The following is a 20,510-nucleotide window of genomic DNA, read 5'->3' on the forward strand; positions in this document are numbered from 1 at the left end:
GTCTTAGCTGCATTTTTGCTCCATCTCCTGTGACATCATTTTAAACACATTTTCTATTACAGTTAGGGAGCAGTTTACTGCGACTCCTATAAAGTGGCACAAAGGTTTAGGGCTGTTACCTCAGCTGTGGATTCATCTGACTTCCTGCAACAGTTTTCTCACTGGGTGGGGGTCCTCTGTTGTCTCCAGTGTTAAGCATGCTGACTGGCTGAAGCTCCATTTCCTCTGCCTCAGTTTGCACAGTTTAAGCTTTCTCATTCAGCCTCAGCTGACTGTTTAGTCTTTAGCCTGGACACACCCATGTTTGTTCTGTCGCTATGCCTGCATAATATCCATTCAATATGACAAGTAAAGCATGTGCACAGGGGCCCTATTTTGAGGCTTTTCCAAGATAAAATAAACTTCAGAGCAAGAAAAGACACATATAATGGCAAATAAAAGAACCCAGACATGATGATGGTGATAACGTGTAAAACATGCTGGATGAGGAGGAGGATGAGGAGGAGTGTGATTCGTGTTAGTCTTTTTTTCCAAAGCCCAACAAGAACAACATGTGCAAAGCAATGAAAACAAAGGGCTTCGTGGTTATGAAAAGAAAGGAACTCACCCAGTGAGATGACCGTTGGTTAAAAACACACTGTCCACATTAACTTAACTAACAGCACAGACACGAGGGGCCGTGGTAGACTTATGTAAGCCATATGGGTGCGCAGACCAACTACTAAAACACATGCAGCAGTATTATGCAGTTGTACGTGAGCTCGGTGACATTACAGTAGATGATTTAGGGCCATTTAGTGTGACTCATGCACAGTGTTGATGTAGCACAGCAAAAATAGCTTCTGAATGTGAGCTCAGTAAACCACACAAAAGACTGTCAGACAATTAAACGATTCATTTAGATAAGAAAATAATGTGAAAGCACTGATGTCAAGTAGTTTTCATCAACTGTGTTAAGCCCTTAGATTCCGTTTCTGGCATTACAAACTAATAAAAAAACAGCAACAAAGCAATGACAAGCTGTATGGAATGCCTTTAATATATACATATTTCCACCTGTTATAATGGCACTGAAGCTACAGCAGTGGTGTTGGCAGGGATTTGTATTCCCGGCACATGATTGCGCCATTTCTGTGTGAAACGGCGCACTCTGAATATCTGGCAAAAGATTTACAGAGGCTTGCAAATCCTTGATAAACAAACGGCATAAATGTCCACAGTAACAAATGATTTACTCTTCAAAAGAGGAAAAAAATTAACCTCGGGTGTGGAGAGTGATCTGAACAGCACGCCGTTCACTTGTTTTGAGAGGAATAATCTTCTTCGGAAACCAAATTGCACAATAGGTTTAAAACCTAAAGAAATGTCTTGTGAAGGTGGATATTTATAGCAGCGTGCAATAAATATAGCAACAAAAAATATATATATTGTGAGGCTTATAATTTAGCTTCAAAACGGACAGTCTCTCAAATTGATGTTTATAGGCTTCACAATGGTCGTATTTCTTGCAGGGCTCGTCGTAAACTGGATGGCATGACACTGGAGTCTCTGTACCTTTTATTCTGTCCGTCCCCTGCCTCTCTAACATGCGTGTCAGCAAAAGCAAGCTGGCAGCAGGACGGCTCACACTGACACTGACACAAGCAGAGGGAGGTTTCGGGAAGAAAAACAACAAATGTGGGTCCGATTTGTTCAGAGAGGACTCGCATATGTATATTTAAAAAACTATGAGAAACTCAGACAACAGTGTGACCGAATGCCCTGCACTGATGATATAAGCTTGCTGTCCATTATTGAGACTGGTGCTCTTTGGATTCCTCCGCTGCTGGTGAGCGTAAACTGAGTGTGTGAGCGAGAGGTTAACAAAAAGAAAACCCCAAAACGACCCCCTCCCAGAAAATCTCACGAGGGAGGGGTGCAGACTGTGGTGTCTTCTTGAAATACGTCGAACGACAAAAGTGTGACAACACGGGAAAGGACATAACAACACATCCCTTGACTTTCATTTGGCAGCAGCTTCCTTTGGCTGTCCGGGTTTGAAATTGGCAGTGTCTTGCTTTCGATCCATAAGCATACGCACGCGTACTCACTCACACGGTGCAGCCATACATACTCACAGACATACATACAGTACATGATGCAGTACATAACATGCACGTACACAGATATAAATACGTAAAGGTTTTCTTTAAATGCACTTCTGTGTCCGCAGCTCTCCGCTTTGAAAATAGGAAGGTGCATAAATAAAACATTCCTATTATAGAAAAGGTCCATGCATGCCTGGCACCTCTGGGTTTGCTGAGACTGAATGTGGAGGAAATATGAGGGCTGTGTGCCATCTGGCTGTATCCCCTCATATCTCACCACTTCATAAATTATGCTTCTTCTTCGTGATTGTGTCGTTTGACTCTCGGGCAGTGTTTTGGACAGTACATTAGTCTCTCTCGCTCTCTCTCTCTCTGTCTTTATTTATTTATTTATTCATTGTCCTTCACAGATGGGTGCTGTCCTGCGTATCGAACCTGTGGCTCTCTGAGAGCCCGGTGCTGCACTTCCTGCTGCTCCCTTGATTAGGTACCAAGGAGAGGGGGTCTGGCCTGATCAGGTACCTGGAGATGGGACAGAGGACAGATAGACCACAGTAGTATTTGTCATTTTTAGTGCTGGTTTCACTTATAGCACTAAAAGTGTGCTGCCGTATACTCACACAACATCATGGAGCTCCAGTCTGGTGTCTGGAGGAGGGTTGATGAGGATGTATGACAGTCTGTTCCCTTGGTCTGTCATCCCGTCTGACACAGGAAGAAAAGAGATTAGTAAGGCAGGAAATGAAGTAGGCACAGGATACACAGCAGGCCGTGCTACATCCGCACATGCAGAATAGGCTTTATCTTACACTGAGTCACATGACAGGAATTTGGATAAAAATGGACACAAGTCCAAACAGTGTCACAGATAGTAAACATTAGGGTGAGCGACACAGATACTTTGCTTAAGTAGAAGCAGAAGTTTGAAAAAATAAAAAGGCTGGTATGATTACAATGATGATTACAGCGTATTAATGTGTTTTTTTTTATTCATGCAGACGGTCTAGGTGTAGCTAATTTTGATAAACAGCTAACAAAATGTTAAAAATATGTCACAGAAATACGTAAATTATGGAATTATTCGAAATAATTATGTAACAATTTGAAATGTGCAAATGCAATCGGAGGATTTTCACATTATTAGTAAAAAGGCTTGAAAATATTAGTTTAATCTAATTATTTGTAAATAATTAAGAAAAAAAAACATTAGAAACTACTTATTATAAATGTCAACTATAAACCTGCCACTTTATTAAGTACGCTTTGCAAGTAGTCTGTTTAAGCCAGCATAAATTCAACAATCTGTTCCACGACATCCCAAACATCCTCTTTTGGATCGAGACCTGGTGACTCTGGAAGCTATTTGAGTACAGTGAACTCATTGTCAGTTTGAGATGGACCTGAGCTTTGTAACATTAAGTGTAATCCTGCTAGAAGCAACACTATTCTGATACACATGGTCAGCAACGATACTCAGATAGGCTGTCGTGTTTAAATGATTCTCAGTTGGTACTTAGGGACCCAGCCTGACTGAACCCCTGGTATAAGACAGGATAGATCCATGCTTTCATGTTGTTTAAACCAAATTCTGACTCTACCATCAAAATGTGGCAGTAGAAATTAAGTCTCATCAGAACAATCAACCATTTTCCAATTTTCTGTTGACTAAATTTGGATAGTCCGTGGCCTGCGTTTCCTGTTCTTAGCTGACAGGTGTGGGACCTGGTGTGGACAGCAGCCAGAGAACTGCTGATATTATCTCTTTTTCTGGTGATTTTCTGTACACCCAAGAGATGTTTGTGGAAGAAAATCCCATCAGATCAGCAGTTTCTGAAACTCAAAACACAGCCTGGCACCAACAAACATTCCACGTCCCTTCAATCGCCTTTCTTTCCCACTCCGATGCTCATTTTGAATTTCAGCACTTCCTTGGCCATGTCTACATTCCTAAAATCACTGACTTGCTGCCATGTGATTGGCTGATTAGATATTTGTGTAAACAAACAGCTGAAAAGGTGCACCTAAAAAAAACTAACCACTGAGTGCAGTTTAAAGTAAGGCAAACGCTTACATAATCCAAAAATACTGAATTTAAAAAAAACCTGAATGTTTGATCCCTTTGTGAAGGAGATCCAGTGGCCATGTTGCTCCACTATGAAAGCTTACAGGTGTGCAGTGTACCTCCGTTTCTCAGTCTGATCCATCCCTCACTTGTCACACCACAAAGACAGTGTTGGAAAAATTTCTCAGACTGAGGCTTGTTACAGAAGCTGTGTCCACCTTTTACATACAGCCTCTGGTCCTTTTAGTATAGTTACAGACTTGGGGAATCGATGCCAAGATGCATTAAAGCTGTTTTAGTAGCACACGGTGACCTGACACCTACTTGTCTCCCGTCTGTGTGTGCTACATCCACCACTCAAAAGCAGGAACAGTTAGATTCCTACACAAATTGCTGCAGACTTACTGAATCCACTTGGAGAAAGGCCCAAATGTTTCATCCTTGTCCGCACCAGCGCGTTGAGTTCCTGCCTCTCTGAGCGCCTGAAAAGAGTCAGTCTCTGTTGGCTGATCCTCTCTGCCGCACTGCCGGGTCCCCCTTTGGACCCGCTGGAACTCCGACCCCCCTTCCTGCTCAACCGCCGTGCCCACTGCATGCTCTTCCTCCTCAGCAGCGGGTGGTCTGAAGAGTGCGAAGAGGTGGAAATGGGCTCCGAGGATGTCGAGTTCCGGTGGACGCTGGTCCGGGATAACAGGGGCTCCCTGGGTTCTCTGGTGTCCTCGTAGTCCTCAACTGTGATAGATACCTGGGACTGAGACCCACACACAAGCAAAAGCTAACACTTCCTCATATGTGAAGTAAACCTGTTATCACGCTGGTCTCATTAAATCAGTTCTGCGGCAGTTCTGTTTTCTGATTTCTCAAAGCAAAGCGGGATTAACACTTTATCTTATTAGAAACAAATGATGAATAAAAGATAGATTCTCTGAATGTAATCACAAGTGTTTTTTGGCAAAGCTCTCAGTTCCCAAAGCGCCATGTTTACTATGCAGATTTCATTCAACTATGTCTGTTTCACTTCGCGGAAACACATCAAAACTAAGCTCTAACTGTCTTCACAGCTATCAGTGTCTTCATAACATGAACAAACAGGATTAGCATCAAGACAGATTCTTCTATTTAAACTAATCCAAAGGGAAAATTTCCTGACTGATTTTTTTTATAGCGAGGAAACTCTTTAAAAGCAGAAAGTGTGTTCATTGCATGCAATCTAATAACCTTTAGATTAAAGTAACTGCAGTGACAGTCAGCAATTTCTTAGCCATACAACACCAAAACAAGAGGAGCCGCTGACCTCAGAGACCGGAAGCTTGTGGGCCTCCGTTCGGTAGATCCCTATGGGAATGTCTCCAGTGGACGAGCATAGCTTCTGGTAGAGCCTGCCATAGTTGCGGATCCACAGGTCGTCTTCTGTGATTTTCATCTAGATGACAAACAACACAATAATCAGCATCATAAGCAGTTACAGTCCAAACACAGTTTGAGCTCCTTGTGTCGCTACTTACGGCACAGAGGAAACCTGATCCCGGCATGGAGTCTAAACCAAGCAGCAGCCTGGTGATGGAGATCATGTAGTCCTTCACAAATGACTGGCAGGACATTCAAACAAAAAGTCAGTAGATATAGATCACACTCGGCACACTCAGGAGAAGGATCTTTGTTATTCAGTAAGAGTTTGTCTGAGAAACCTGGTAGAGGAGAGTGTCCAGCATGCTAACGCTAAACACCTTCCCAGCAGCGAAGGGCAGGCGGAACATAAAGACCAGGTTAGACCCCTTCTCCCTTTCCTTCTGGAGAACAGACACACAGCATTTTTTGGATTACACAAGTCCCAAAGGCAATAAAACAACAGACTGTAATCACCACAATCTTTTTAAAATCTAACTTCTTTAAGCTGTTATGAAATCAAGCTTCCTTGACTTGAAGTTAGCGCTGACAAAGTGACATTCACTCTCATGGCCACATTAGACTTTCCTCTGCATCTGACTAGCATCTAATGTTGGATTAAACTCCCACCATGCATAGCAAAATCAAAACAAACCAAAAAAAAAAAAAGAGGTTGGAAATCCACTAAAGGCCTTTTTCCAACTGTGAGCCGATGGCGTTCATGAGAAATGTAAATTTATCTCATCACACTGTTGTTTCTGTATTGAAATTCATTTTAAGACTTCAAGCAGTGACTAATTTACTGCTCTGTTGATTGATGTTATTGATGCCCAAGGGGGATTCATTAGCTTTCACGCAGAGAACAACATCATCAACAACAACAGATATTAAAAAAAGCAAGATGTAATGGGTGAAAGGAACAAAAACCACAAGCTTACGATCAATCACACGTTTTACTCTGGGATCATTAGAGGAGCTGTGGCAAAAGAGCTCTGCAAATCAATTTATTTTGAAAGGCACACTAAAGATTGGCTTTCACACTGCCAATTTTTTCCCCTTATGCTGTTTTTTCCCCATTATAAGGTCTGTATTGAAGGAAATGACAGTAAAAGAAAATATGGAGTTTTACCTTTTCCAGTTTGGACAGAGCTAAAGAGTAGTGGTCTTTGACTTTAAACTGCATGAAGCGCATGTTGGCCGGGTGCGTGAGCTCTGTGATGATGCTCAAACCTGGGAACAGCCTGACAGGGGTGGAAACGAGAAGGACACACAGAGAGAGATATTAAAATTTGAAGCTAGTGTGTGAGATTGAAGAACAAGTTTGGGCAAAGCAGACCTGAACAGTGTTTGGACGTTGACGATGGTCTTTGCATCAGCCATATAGTCCTCCTCAGCAATCATGGAACTCTCCTTGTCAACCACCACCATGGTGTCGGCAAAAGTGATCCCACATCGCAGCAGACTGTCCAGACTGTGGAAAGAGAAGGAACGACGATTAAAAAGCTAAAAATAAGAATAAAGAAATAAAGAAACAAGCAGATTTGGGTTGTCTTACTTGTCGATAGAGCCCACTGTATAGAACACCATGGGGAACCAGCAGATTGCCTCCAGGAAGTCTGCTTCGGGTCTAAACCAATCAAAACACAAATAGACTTGAGAGTCCCACCGGTAGAGATTTATACACACAATGATAAAGAGCTAACGTTCCCACAGTGACAGACCCCTCCTCACTCAGTCTTGAAAAATAAGGCACAACCAAACAGCCTGCAGATAAAGCTGAAAATAACAGCACTACACAGGAGTGACTCAGCTTTTTATTGCCTTTTTATTGGATTCCACTCTCATTTGGCCAACTGCGCTTGTGTACCAGCCACAAAACACGACACAGGATTGTGGAGAGCATTGTCCTGAAAGCATTCAGCGTTCCACAAATCATGTTCGCCGTGACCAGTTTTTCTCCTCCACTTGCTATTTACAGAGGGACTCATTCTGCCATCCTCTGCAACCTGTATATGAGACGCAGCTCACCACCATGCTGACTTTGAAGCCTGAGTTTCCAATAACAGCCAATGCATCACAAGAAATAATAGAGATGTTGCGCTCACATGCTCTCCAGCAGGAGCACAATAGGGTTGAGCTCCTTCCTCGGTCGGTAGTAGGCCCGCAGCGGCACAATGAAGTTGTACAGACCATTCCCCGCACTCTCCGCAGAGACAATAATCAGCTTGTTTTTGAAGCCGTAGGAGCGGGCATCCTCGAAAGGGATGTGGTGACAAGCCTAGAAAAGAGCAGTGATGGAGGATGATGGCTATGTCAGCGTAGAAAATAGAGAGAGCAAGCCATTTAAATTTCATACCTTGTCTAAGCGCAGGCAGCAGAAAGGCATCTTTTCTTGCAGGAGGTGGCACAGTGCAGGCGAGCTGCCGATGTATGGCGAGTTAAGCGGGTATCCCTTCACCCACCTGCAGCACAAGCCCACATTTATCTCTGAACTTACCCACTTCCACATGTTCCCACATTAAATCACTCTACTCACTCGCAGTGTTGACCCCACCAGTGGGCTCTCTCATCTTTGTCACTGTCCTCCTTGCCTTCTTCTCCTCCTTCGTCCTCGGACTGGTCTCCCAGAAGGTCAAAGGTGGGGTTGTTGACGCCGTCGACTAGCTCCAGGACAGGGGCGATGCTGTGTCGCCTCTCCTCTGTGGAGTCTCCCATGGCGGGAAGAGCCAAGGTGTTGGCACCCCCGGTCTCTGTTCTGGAGCTGCTTCTGCTTCCTCTCCCACTGCCAGGTCCTGCGCTTCCTGCATCCTGGCCTTCTGGACTGCTGTCACTGGAGTCCTGCAAGTCGATGGCAACTGTGCCTAAAACACACACACAGAGGATCTAAGCATGGATTCAGGTGTAGATCAGCAGTTTTCCTCATTGTCCACTAGGTGGTGTGTTTGTAAAACCAGTTTTCTGGCATTATTGCTCTTGTCAAGTGTGATTTACTCCATACTAAAATAGATGGTAATTCCTCTTCAAATGCTATGAATGTTTGTTTTAATCTCTTGGATAAATTTCAAATTTGAGAGTGCATAATTCTGGCAGCTGTGACTGAGCTACTCTCTAAGACAGTTTAATAACAGGTTTGCATTTTTGACCAACACAGAAACTGCAAGCAGAAGGTCAGTGTGTAAATGTTACACAGTCTTTGTGCGGCGCCCATCTGACTGACCCATGCTGGCGATGATACTGTGGACTGGCAGGCGGGTGAGTCCATGGTAGATGCTTTGGTGCACTCCCCTGGCATTTCCTCCTGTGCCACCCCACGATGGCTCCCTTTGGCCCCTGACAAATGCTGAGTTCTCCTCTTTGGAGATATTGATGTAAAAGCAAGTGTCAGAGGCTCCCATGATGTGGCACGGACCAGGGTTTAACAGGATATTGGTTGTGTCCAGCCTACGTACTCCGATTAAGCACACCCCATACCTGCAGCCAAACAGACAAGATCAGCTCTGAATTGTGCAACGTCATGTGCTTTAAAAGCTTTTGCAGATCATTGCTTACTTTTTGTGAGCGTGAAAGGAGGCAAAAGTGAAACTCTTCCCCTGGTATTCCCCAAAGAATTTGCTCTCTTCCAGACGGATGTGATGCACCTCATTGGCTGAGCACCGTCGGTAGGTGCGGTGCCATTGGTCCGCCGAGCATGCACCGCCCTCCCTGCGAGGAAACATTTGGCCATGTGGGGAAAGACTGACCTTTAAAACATGTTACACAAAACATCCAGCTCTTCCATCAAGGCTGAGGAGGTAACATCTTATATCTCTGTCAGAGCCGCTGATCAAGAGCACAGCGATGCACGCATGGACACCCAGGCTGTCTGAACAATAGGTCCCAGATGAACACATTCGCACAGTTAGGAGGACAGCAGTTTACACAGGGGGATACGGCTTAAGACGCGGAGGCTAAAGAGGTGATAACAGGAAGCAGGGGTGTGGGGGCAGTGTGAATGTGGGAGGCTTGCAACAAAGACCGTATTACATAAAAAAGTGTTATAGCAAATTTACAGTTTACAGGAACTAAGTGCAAGGCAGCGGAGGAGGAGGACAAATCCTCGTCATGTCGCATTGTCGCAAATGGCATCACGTCCAGATATAGATGCAAACTTATGAAACACCCTGCTTTCGCATGTTGAACCATTTTGCTGAACTGTTAAATGTTTTCGGCCTTTTTGCAATTGAAAAATATGTTTATTGCACTCACTTGTGTGAGCAACATTTGAATAAGCTTTAAATAAGAAGCTGCTGGTGTAATGTGTTAGCTATTTATCTGACATTTTTCATTTAATTCATTAGTTCGTGTTTTTGTTTTGAAAGAAATGCTAAAAACATATAGCCTAGCCACAAATCTGCACATATTTAATGGTGTTACAGCTAATTGAAATATTTGAACACAACATCTGTGAAAATTCGCAATTAAAAAAATATTTGTATCCCACTCAAGTGTAGCGTTTCCCCTTGAGATGATCGATATAATTGTGGTAATTTTGCCTCTGCACACCACCATGATGGATTCCTAATGAAACAATCAAGATGTGATTGAAGTCCAGATTTTTAGCTTTAATTCAAAGGGCTTTTGCAAAACAAAATGCAACACTGTTCAGTATTTACAGCCATTTTTATACACCTGCATACAATTTCAGATGCTCAAAATTAATTAATTGGACAACTGCATGCTTTTCAGGTATTTTGCATTAAAACTGAAGGCAAAAAGACCTACAAACAAGCAGCAACTGAAGGTGGCTGCAGTAAAGGTCTAGCAGAGCATCTCAAAGGGTGAAACAGCATTTGGTGATATCCAGGGGTTTTAGACTCCCAGCAGTCTTTGACTGCAAAGGATTTTCACCCAAACATTAAAAAAGCCTTATATCTAAAATATGTCATTTTGTCCAATTAATTTTGAGCCTTGGAAAAATGGAAAATTCCTAAAAAAAAAACCCCCAAACAAACAATCCAGATGTTTGTAAAATGTCTTGAATTAAAGCTGACAGCTTGTACGGAGGCAAAACTATGAAAAACTTAAGAGCAAAAACATTCCACTTCATGCGTAACCATGTAAACAAACACTGTTTCATACCTCACGTTTCCCTTGCAAACAATGGAAGTTAGCGCTATCTGCAGCACAGTATGCAAACTGTGGAAGTTGAAAGAGAATTTGGGATAACCTTGAGCACAAACGTGGGAAAAGAAAACTCTACCTGTTGAGGGCTTGAAAGGCTCCTACACGTTGCTTGAAGGCCTCTTGGTGCGCCGTTCTTGAAAAATAAAGATGAGTGACAGTGAAGAGACACGACGCAGCCGAGTTTGACTGCTTACTGCATTTTTGAATTTCGAGACTGCAACAGCGTACTGTGGACAGTTAAATCGAAAGAACGATAGGAAGAGAGAAAACAAGTGAACTCACTGTCCTCTAGAGGAGTGGATCAATAGAGTGATGAGAGTTGAGGTACCAGGGCACACACAGTTTAAAGCCAGCATGGCATACTTAAACTCTTCTTCACATACCACATGGTCTGTAAGCACAAAAAAGAGAACAGGGACAAAGGATGCATCTGCAAATCGCATTGTTATTTTTAAAAGTTGATCTTCTTCTTTTGCCTGCTCCATCTGACCCTATCGCTTTCTTCTGTCATCTCCTTTGTGGTCTTCCTCTTTTCCTCCAGCTTGGCAGCTTCACATTCATCATCATCTATTCAGTATGTCATCTATCCCTCCTCTGCACATGCCCTAACCATCTTCTCCTCCATCTTCTACCAGCATGTAACATAGCAGCAAAACACTCAGTGACGCCTCGTGCCTGGTGGACAAGGGTATTATCTGCTTGGAAGATAAAAGTGATTGCTCACAACAGCTTCTTTTATTGATTTGCAGTGACCCTTACCTCCAAATGTGGACCACAACAGCACAAACTCTCACTTCAGGAGTCAAAGGTTGAACTTTTTCCTTTAATTGGTCAAATGTCTATAAATCGATGGATCCGGGTCAAAGATTAATAATCAGACCAACGTATTAAATAGGAATATTTTCATTTGAATTATGCAGTTTTTCTTAATTAACCTTTTTCCCACCACATGTGCACACAGTCCAAACCCAGTGCTTGGAAAATATGTTTTGTTTATCCAACTAACACTTCAAAACTCAACGATATTCATCAGACAATTACATGAAACACAAACAACACATTTAGGCATTTAAGGAGCTGCAAGCAGCAACTTTGCGGCATTTTTTCTTTGCATGCAACACATTCATTCAAATTATTATTAATTTTTTGCTAACCAGAAATAGTTTAGTTTGATGTTCATTTAATTATCTGCTCAAAACACTAAAAAAAGAACATTTAAATAAATATGGAAGCTACTCAGGAGTTTCACTGAACTTTGTGCTAAATAAATATTCCCAAAGAAAACTGTTGGTTTTATTTACTTTACCTCTCCTTTAAACACGCAAAATGTAGCGTGCATTTTACATATTAGACTGTTATTGTGGCTCTATCCTTAACATTAAAGGACACGAGCGCACAATCAAATGTCACTATCTCACATTGGAATATGTCTAAATGTCACCTGACGTTTGTCACCGTCCCCGTTGACTCAGATGGGATCAATTTTATGTCGCTGCTCGGTTTTTTCTGTTTGTTTTGGGGGTTTTTTGGGTGGGGGTGAGACCTGGCAACAGGCCGGTGATTCAGTGTCAACCCCACTGAGCCACCTTCCACTCACGTCATTGAGCACTTAACGTAGTGCTGCCTGGGTGCCAAGCGAGCCAAACTGAGCAAACGCAGATGACGGTGCCTCGTTTACCTGTTGCTGCTCAGCATCCTCTTTGAAAGAAAAACCAACAGAGCGATTAATGTTTTTTGTAAGCCAATCAGAGCATCCATTTCTCCTGCTGTGTAATTCTTGATTGCATTATCGACAGTGGTGAGCACACGGGCATGTTAAGGTCCTAAAGTACAATTTGTGCACTGTATCATTGAATAACCGGTGAGAAATGTCAGATCCCGACTCAACTCAGCCGCTACTGTGAGAAACAGGAGGCCAGCTATGATGTAAACGCAGCTTGTGATAAAGTAGCAGACTTTGTGTTTGTGTGTATGTGTGTGCCAGAGGCTGAGCAGGTGAGAGACGTAACAATTGAAACTGCTGATTGTGAATATTCTGCTAGAGAAGTAGTGTTCTTTCGGCTCAACACATCATGATGCAGCTCACAAACAAACACACTGTAGGATCTTGCTATTCTGCCTGTGAAGTCCTTTCAAAGCAGAGCAACAAGCATCTGAAGCCTCCTGAGCACAAAGACAAAAACACTGATGTTGTTTCTACAGAGGAACAGTATTCATTATTGTTAGACATGCATTCCTCCCTCTTTCTCTCTCTGAGTCTCTCACACACACACATTTCCCCAGCTCCCAGTGCACGGACGTGGTTGCCATGCATCAAACTGAATCTTATTTTTCCAATATTTAATTTCCAGTGTCCTTCTCGCACCTTTCCTCAACACCGCCCCTTCGCTTCCAGTTTTCTACCCTCAAGCACGGCCCTCCTTGCTGCCCTCTCTCCTTCAGGTGCCTAGACCCAGACCAGGAGTGAAACCAATTACTGACACTAGAACACCGCACATGCACAAACACACATAAGGACACACTTTTTGCTTCCTGTCATGCTGACTTTGAAGGTCTTGGTTTTCTATTACAGAGAGGCATTAAAGGTGTAATCCTGTTTGTGCAAATGTGCATATCTGTATGTAAATGTGGCTATTGGCTCTCCCTGCAAGAGTGCAATTACAACCTGACCACAGGTCGGCCGGCGAAGCTAATTAAATCAGTCGGCCTTTATTGCTTGTACAAGTCAGCTGCTATCAACACCATGCGGCTACAATAAGTTGTGCTAATCAGGGAAACTGGTTATTGTCATTAAAAACAAAAACCTGGACAGTCTGGATCCAATTTTTTATTATTATTATTCAGATACCTCAGGGGTTTCCTGGCCTGCTCCAGCATCATACCCACAGATCTATAATGAACCTTGAGCTGTTTTTAATTCACTTTTGCAAATCAAATTAAATCTTGTATCTCTTGCTCATTAATGCCTCCCACACTATTGCTTAGTGAGTCTATTCTAAGTAGTGTCAAAACAGAGCATCTGTACTTACAGTAATGCGCATGTGACAGCATGCTAGTTGCTCTCTGAGTCTATCTACCAGGCCTTGAGGATTCGAGGACGTTAAACTCGATTTATTTTGAAGAGCCGTACCTTGTATACGGCTAAAGTCCTATTCAGAACTCAAGAATTTTGTATTCAGCACTAAATATTTGATACAATACTCACATCACCCAGTGCTAAATCAATACTTTGAAATGATTAAGGAGGATTTTTAAACTGGATTTATGTGAAATAACACTTAAAAGCAAGTCATAGATTTTACAGCAGCTAAACTCTCAGCACGGGAACGGGAGATTCACACTGCTTAGCTCATGAATTTATCTTTTTGCTTATAAAAAAGGCCAACAAGGTCTGCCTGTGCCAGTGTGGAGTTGAACCTGCGCTGCAGGAGAATTGCCTGTGGTAAGAGCTCTTCTGCCAGGTTAGCTTAACAGCAGACCTCATCAAATGAAGGGGATTTTCTTTGCCAAGGTAGCAAAGTAAAACATTAATCATTGATAGAGACAGCTGGGATGAGGGCGGTAAGCTAGAATTGAGTCTGACTTTCTCCAGGGCTGTAGGCAGAGAGATGTGTGAGGAAAGGGTGAGCTAGCGACCGAGTGAGATAGAAACAGTGGGAGAGAGAATGAGAGAGAGAGTTTGGGTCCTCTTCTTTCACTCACAGATGATTGACTGGCGTCTTCTGTTGAGCCGGAGAAGAAGGGAAGCTCTCCAAAAGGCAATGTAAAAACTCACAGAAACCCTCAGAAGGCTTAAAGCCAAGCTGTGCCAATCTGTCCGGCACTTCTTTAGAGCAGGAAAGGACAGAGAGCTCTGCTGCTGCTGCAGCCCGCTGATAGAAAAAGGATCCAGATTTAGCACGACAGTTGTTGACGCACACTCGAAAATTGTGGTGAACTTTCCAAAATGAGCATAATGTTCTCTGCGGAAGCAAAGTAAAAATGCTTACCTAATCGTCTGTCTTTTTAGACAGCTACGCATCATCACCGGTGACAAAGCAATTCCAGTCACATTATTGGGCAAAATCAACTGTCAAATTGGACCAGGAGAACACACACAGACGATGAATATAAAAAAAAACCTGAACACTTGAACCCCACAGCGAGGGGGCGTGAGGTGGTGGTGAGCGGAATGACAGTGCCAGCATCCACAGAGCGTGAGGGGTCTCTGAATAGCTACCATATGCTATGACCTCGGGGTGACGGTGGCTCAGGAAGTAAAGCAGGTCATGTACTAACTGGAAGGTCGGTGGTTTAATCCCTAACTGCTCCCAGTCTGCAAGCCAAAGTAAAAATAAACAGTGTGTGTGACTGAGACGTGTTGTATAAAGTGCTTTGAGTACTCAATTAGAGTAAGAAAAGCTCTTTATCAGAAGCAGTCCATTTGCCTTTACCAGACATCAACCCGTGGGAGATGTTTTAGACGTCCACTAAATGAGGGAATACCATTTTGGAAGAATGCTCTTTCATCCATTAGAGCTCTAGAGAGACTTGTAGAGTCAATGCCATCAGGTACCATTTCATTATTTCCTGCATCCTGGTGTGATCAAATAATAGTAGCTGCATTCAAATGACCAATAATTTGATTTCACACTCACTGCCCACCTGCAAATTTGACATGGAACTTGTTCTCTGGCTTGAGAATCTGGACGTAAAGGGGGCAGTTTGGAGCGAAGTCTTTCACCGCCCATGCTCGAAGGATGGTCTGGTGATCCTGAGAAAATTAGAAACAGAGAGTAGTGAGATAAATGGAGTGGCAGAGAGAGAGAGCGTGAGAGTGCAACAGAGGGAGAAAAAGAGAAAGAAACCCATCATTAGCTCGGCTATAATAATCCCCTTAAAGCACTGATTGCATGCAGCAACTGAATGGTCCGTGCAACATCTCAGAGTAATAAAATACTGACATTTTATGACAGGCTGTGGCAAGAGCATGGAGAGAGGGAGCTCAAGAAGACTAGCCCTGAGAGAAATTTTGAAAAGTCAGTGAAAGGAAAAACAGGAGTTTAAAGCTGCGCGAGGCTGCACTCTGACACAGCGGCGCTCTGAGCTAAAAGGTTATCTTGCTAGAATTTAGTAACAAGGAAAAAACTCAAAGTAGCCGTGGCTGACAGGCACGTCAGTTTGCGGGTACTAACAACAAACCAAAGAAATGGCTAAACTGAAATTTCAACTTCACGGATCAGTTGGGTGAAAAATAAGGGCATCGTCGCTGCATGTTAATGGAAGAATAACTTCCGTGTCAAATCTCGTGGCTCTCCAGTAAAAACTTGTTGATGTTTTTCACGGAAATGTAAAAATGTCAGCCTCGTGATGCATGAAAAGGTGTGCTAACAATTAGCAGACCTTGAAAAGTCCAAATGAGAGAGTCATGCTCGATTGCCTGAACGCTGATATTTTAAAAATGAGATAGTGATATTATTCTAGTAATACACCAGCTTACAAGATATGAATATTAAAGAGTTGCTCTGTAATGTCAAGCACGTTTTTCTCTTATTCTCAGTTTTAGTTCTTTTGCACTGCAATTAACATGTTAGGGGAAATAATCAAGCTAGAAATGAATGCCAAGTCATAAAAAGCTGCTACCAAAGAAAACTGCTATTTTGCTAAGTCTGGTTATACTGATGTTTTGCAGTGTGAGGAGTTGTGGCAATACAGGAAAGTGGGGAGGCACGTACAGCAGCAATGCGGTCCACTTCAAACCGGTTACTGAGGATAAAGCAGGCCTCAGCATCGTCCATCCTGGAGGGAGTTAGTACAGCATGTAGCATTGGGAGTGCCGGAGAGAGAGGGAGAGAGAGGGGGGGAGAGAGAGAGAATTGGGGAAGCCATGAAACACAGGAAGGAGGGTGTTGTCATGTTATTGAGCGAGAGGATAAAAGAGGAAAAAAGTGGGACAATAGAACAACAAATGTACCAAAGTGTCTTTCAAGCCCACGCCATTTAAAGATGAGATAGCAGGAGGCGAGGAGACGGGGAGATTAAACAAACAGGCTTGTGCTCCTTTTTCTTTTCTTTCTCTGTGAAGCTAGCCTAGGGTGCTGCGTCTGCACTCAAAAAAATGAATGAGGTGGATTGTTCAGTGTATATTAATTATTTATTTTCATTTTACTTAAAATATATGTTTTTGTTAAGTTAACATATGTTTTTCTAATCAAGTCTACGTAATTGTGTCTATTATTCAACGTACATAATACTAATGTGTTACTTGATCGCATAACATTTAAGTTAAGTCAATTAGGATCGATATACCTTGTATATCCACAAGGTGGCAGTAATGCAAAAACAGTTGTAATGAAACCGCGCAGAACAAGAAGGTTTCACGGCTTGTGCCTGCTCATGCACAAGACTTCAAATTTAACTGAAAAAGGCTGTTTTGGCGCCAAGCTGCTGTTTCTTTGAGAGGTAAGACCACTTTTTTCTTTGACTATGTTGTGTAGTATCTATATGTCCAGCATGGTTATATTTTGCGTTTGTCTTACAAGACATGTTATATCGTTTGCGTGTGCTTGTTTTACATTAGTTTTACTGGGTCCTGGACATGCTTATTTTGTGGACTGTGTAAGAAACATTTTTATTGTTTTTTGTTTTATTAAGGGATTAGCTACAGGGGTTCATGGGGTTATTCTTTCAAGGGGTTATTTTTTCCATTTGCTTTCTTGGGATTCCTTTTCTGTAATCCGAGAGTCGGAAATATCGAATAGGATAGCAAGGATAGCATAAAGTGACATTTAAAATCCAAAAAGTCAAGGGCGAAAGCCACTGTGACACCATTGTTCTGCTCTATCAGTAATCTGTATTATGTAAAAATGGTCTGTAAATACAGCATGTTTCCTAGCGGAGTTATACATATCAATGTAGTTATAAATTACAGTTTGTGAAAGTACACACTTAATTTTTTTAATAAAATTATTCAAGACATATGAGTGGACAGACAATGGAGGTCGACAGACCTGGTGATAATTGCTTCTATAGAAAGTTAGCACATGGCAGTGTCAATCTCTTGCTTTTCTTCTGAGTAGTATTTTATTTAGTTGTAATTCAAACAATAATTTGCTTCTTGAAATTAAGGAATTATTTTTTTTTTTCTTTATAAATCTCAGATCCTGCCTTTACCTGCTCCCTCCTATACTGATGTGGTGTATGTGGTATGTGAACTGTTATACTTTTAAAAACAAAACTGTTTTATAAGTTAAGTTTTCTTTTGTGACCCATCCCATGCCCCTGTTATTTCTTCTCCACATCTGAACCATGGTTGCAGTTCAAGGGCCTGAGGCATGAAATTCTTTTCAGATCAGCTGTGATCAATATTTTTTGGAACTTGATAAATAACAATAAAAGCTGTAATGGCTCCATTAGCATTTTGTGTAAATGTTTGTGTTAAAATTATAGCTTTAATGAGGTCTTACTACATTAGTTTTAGTTTGTATATGTGTACATATAGTATGTATATTTACAGTACAGTATGTTGTGTTTGTTGACATATTTTCAGGTGGAAGCAGAATATGTGAGGATTACTACTGCTGCACATGTTCCAAGGCTTTTTACACAACTTGACCAATACACTGACCAGCTCATAAAAGTCTTCAAGAAAAAAGGAGGCGTTGCAGGGAAGAAAATTAGACAAACTTTGGCCCCAGCCACACAGGTGCGTTATTCTGTTGGTAGCAAAATATTATGGCTAATAAGATCATTTTCAAATTTAAACAGCTAGTGTATGGTAGCTGCACAGTGCACTTACATTTATATTAAGCAAGACAAAGTTTGGTACTCAAAACGTTGGAAAATTTAAATTACCTAAACATATGTAAAATCTGATCCCTTGATTTAGGTTAAACCAGAAGTGAATGTTTTTATGTTATGTTTTGAATGCAAAAAAGATGATGTATTAGTTTGTCTTTACCTCCATTATTGACATATATAATGTGGTGTAAACCCTGCCCAACAGGTTAACTATTCATGTCCATGTGATGATTAGTTGGTCTTGTGTACATGTCTATCTGTGCAGTGGATATGTCATTCATTTTGCGTATAATGTGAGTTTCTGTCATCCTAAAGTATATCTGTTTTCTCTTCCTGTATCTCTGCCACTCTCTACAGAAGGAAACCATTGAAAAGGGGAGGGAGTGTGTCCTCAGGGCACTACCTTTTTACCTGAATGAAGACCCAAGCATCCTCTTCAAAGAATAATTGGTTGGTAATTTTAGTTTAGTTTTTTATCTGTATTAAACCAAATTTTGAATAACTAATGTTGTTGCATGTTGTAATGTTGTTGTTGTTGTAATTTGCATGGAACCTGTTTAAATGTTTTGGGAAATCTTCTTGTATACCCAAACTATTTATATTTATCGTTGAATCTGTAGTCTAAAATAGTGGCGCACTGGGGTGCATGTTCCTAATATTGTGTTTACGTCATTAAAGGGTAGCTTTGGCCCTTTTTCTTTCTTTTTTTAAAACTGGATGCCATTTTTCTATGTTTTTGTGTCTAAGCTACAGCTGTTCAGAGGGAGCTGGAACAAATTACCCTTGCTATCTTTACCATCGAAAGAGCTGATGCCAGCACTCCTCCAGCCGATGTGGGTATAACCATCTAGTGTGTCCTGCATGACCTGGAAGACCTGGCCTCTGCATGTGCACTCTTAATGGGTGGGATATATGCACTGAATCTCAGTTAACCTCAAGACTGAAAGCTAAGAGACAATCAAAAGCATTGAGATTTAAAGGATTTAATTGAGAGATGATACTGCACCAGAAATGTTGAAGGGTGGTGTGTATATTAGCGTTCAAGGCATATTGTTATGAGGTGGAAATATATTCATATTCAGTTTGTGTTACATTGTGTGCATTGTAAAGGTAATTGCAATGCATACTAAAAATAAGGGTAAGTTAGGAGGTTGATCTGATATCCTCGTGTTGGTGTTGTTCCCAGATCATCATACTAAATGTTGTTCCAGGATCAACATTGCAAGTGACCAATCAGAATGTTGTGACGTCATACTTTTGCGACTTCGGGAAAAACCGGCGTAAAACAAAAAACTGTACTTAAGCTGCGTGAAACCGCCTCTGTCCGCCGATCAACTGACCCTAACCCTAACCGTAACCCTTTAATAAACAGTAAGCAGAATTGATATTGTCCTTGCAACATTGGAATTTCATAAATGCACGAATGGCTTGGAATAGAATAACGTCACAACAATGTGATTGGTCACTTGCAATGTTGAACCTGGAACAACATTTTCATGATGGTCTGGGAACAACACCAACACGAGGATATCAGATCATCCAAGTTGGGAATGCAGGATGAATGTATATTTTGTGGACTTTTAAAGACGAACAATTGTTTCCATGTTAAAATGTTTCCATCTGAAGTTTTTTGCCCAAACACTGGTAAAATAAATGTTGACAGTGGCGAGTGTTAAATGGTTACTGCTGTGCTGTTGCAAAAAAACTGAACGCTGACAAGCTGTTTTATTGTTAGACCATAATGTTGGCATGTTTTGTTAAAGTTTTATTTGGGATGGTGATGTAATTTTCTTTGATTGCTAATATCAGTGGACTATTTGTTGTTGTTGTTGTTACATTTTTTTTTTAAATTGTGGCTGTTGAGGTGGACACTTCACTTTGCATTGTTAAAGGAAAGCACTTCATTGGCATTGTGTTACTGGACTGACCCTAAGCAATCATTGCAAATAGCAACTTTGCTATCCATTTTAGACACTAAAAGAAAAAAACACTCACAGACCTTACTAGCATCACATGTGCATAACTCAAGTGTC

General features: G+C 41.7%; 1 protein-coding gene and 1 long non-coding RNA gene across 5 annotated transcripts in view; one reads left to right on the top strand and one right to left on the bottom strand.

Annotated features, from left to right (window-relative positions):
* Positions 1-880: 880 nt before the first annotated feature.
* kcnt2b (potassium sodium-activated channel subfamily T member 2b) overlaps positions 881-20,510 on the bottom strand; it is a 49,767-nt gene continuing 30,137 nt past the window's right edge. Inside the window, exons 13-30 of the mRNA XM_085454436.1 lie at positions 16,413-16,476; positions 15,343-15,451; positions 10,981-11,089; positions 10,775-10,831; positions 9,085-9,237; positions 8,753-9,006; positions 8,072-8,396; positions 7,892-7,997; positions 7,641-7,813; positions 7,091-7,162; positions 6,872-7,006; positions 6,665-6,776; positions 5,838-5,939; positions 5,655-5,738; positions 5,444-5,572; positions 4,555-4,900; positions 2,708-2,792; positions 881-2,609 (exon numbers count right to left, since the gene is read on the bottom strand). Of these exons, the coding sequence (XP_085310562.1) occupies positions 2,492-2,609; positions 2,708-2,792; positions 4,555-4,900; positions 5,444-5,572; positions 5,655-5,738; positions 5,838-5,939; positions 6,665-6,776; positions 6,872-7,006; positions 7,091-7,162; positions 7,641-7,813; positions 7,892-7,997; positions 8,072-8,396; positions 8,753-9,006; positions 9,085-9,237; positions 10,775-10,831; positions 10,981-11,089; positions 15,343-15,451; positions 16,413-16,476 (2,533 nt within the window). The 3' untranslated portion in view covers positions 881-2,491. The remainder of the gene's footprint in view (positions 2,610-2,707; positions 2,793-4,554; positions 4,901-5,443; positions 5,573-5,654; positions 5,739-5,837; positions 5,940-6,664; positions 6,777-6,871; positions 7,007-7,090; positions 7,163-7,640; positions 7,814-7,891; positions 7,998-8,071; positions 8,397-8,752; positions 9,007-9,084; positions 9,238-10,774; positions 10,832-10,980; positions 11,090-15,342; positions 15,452-16,412; positions 16,477-20,510) is intronic.
* Positions 16,779-20,395, top strand: LOC146711555 (uncharacterized). Of its 4 annotated transcripts, none has more exons than XR_014920176.1 (5): positions 16,779-17,295; positions 17,838-17,882; positions 18,227-18,382; positions 18,835-18,927; positions 19,225-20,395. It is a non-coding gene; the product is annotated as an uncharacterized LOC146711555 (long non-coding RNA). The 4 variants fall into 4 exon arrangements; XR_014920175.1 differs by having other exon boundaries at positions 16,779-17,139; XR_014920177.1 differs by lacking the exon at positions 17,838-17,882 and having other exon boundaries at positions 16,781-17,295.

This window comes from Copadichromis virginalis, linkage group LG4, assembly GCF_057382275.1.
Source record: "Copadichromis virginalis isolate Kocher_CV1m ecotype Utaka linkage group LG4, C_Virginalis_male_GT1.1, whole genome shotgun sequence".
Classification (NCBI taxonomy): domain Eukaryota; kingdom Metazoa; phylum Chordata; class Actinopteri; order Cichliformes; family Cichlidae; genus Copadichromis; species Copadichromis virginalis.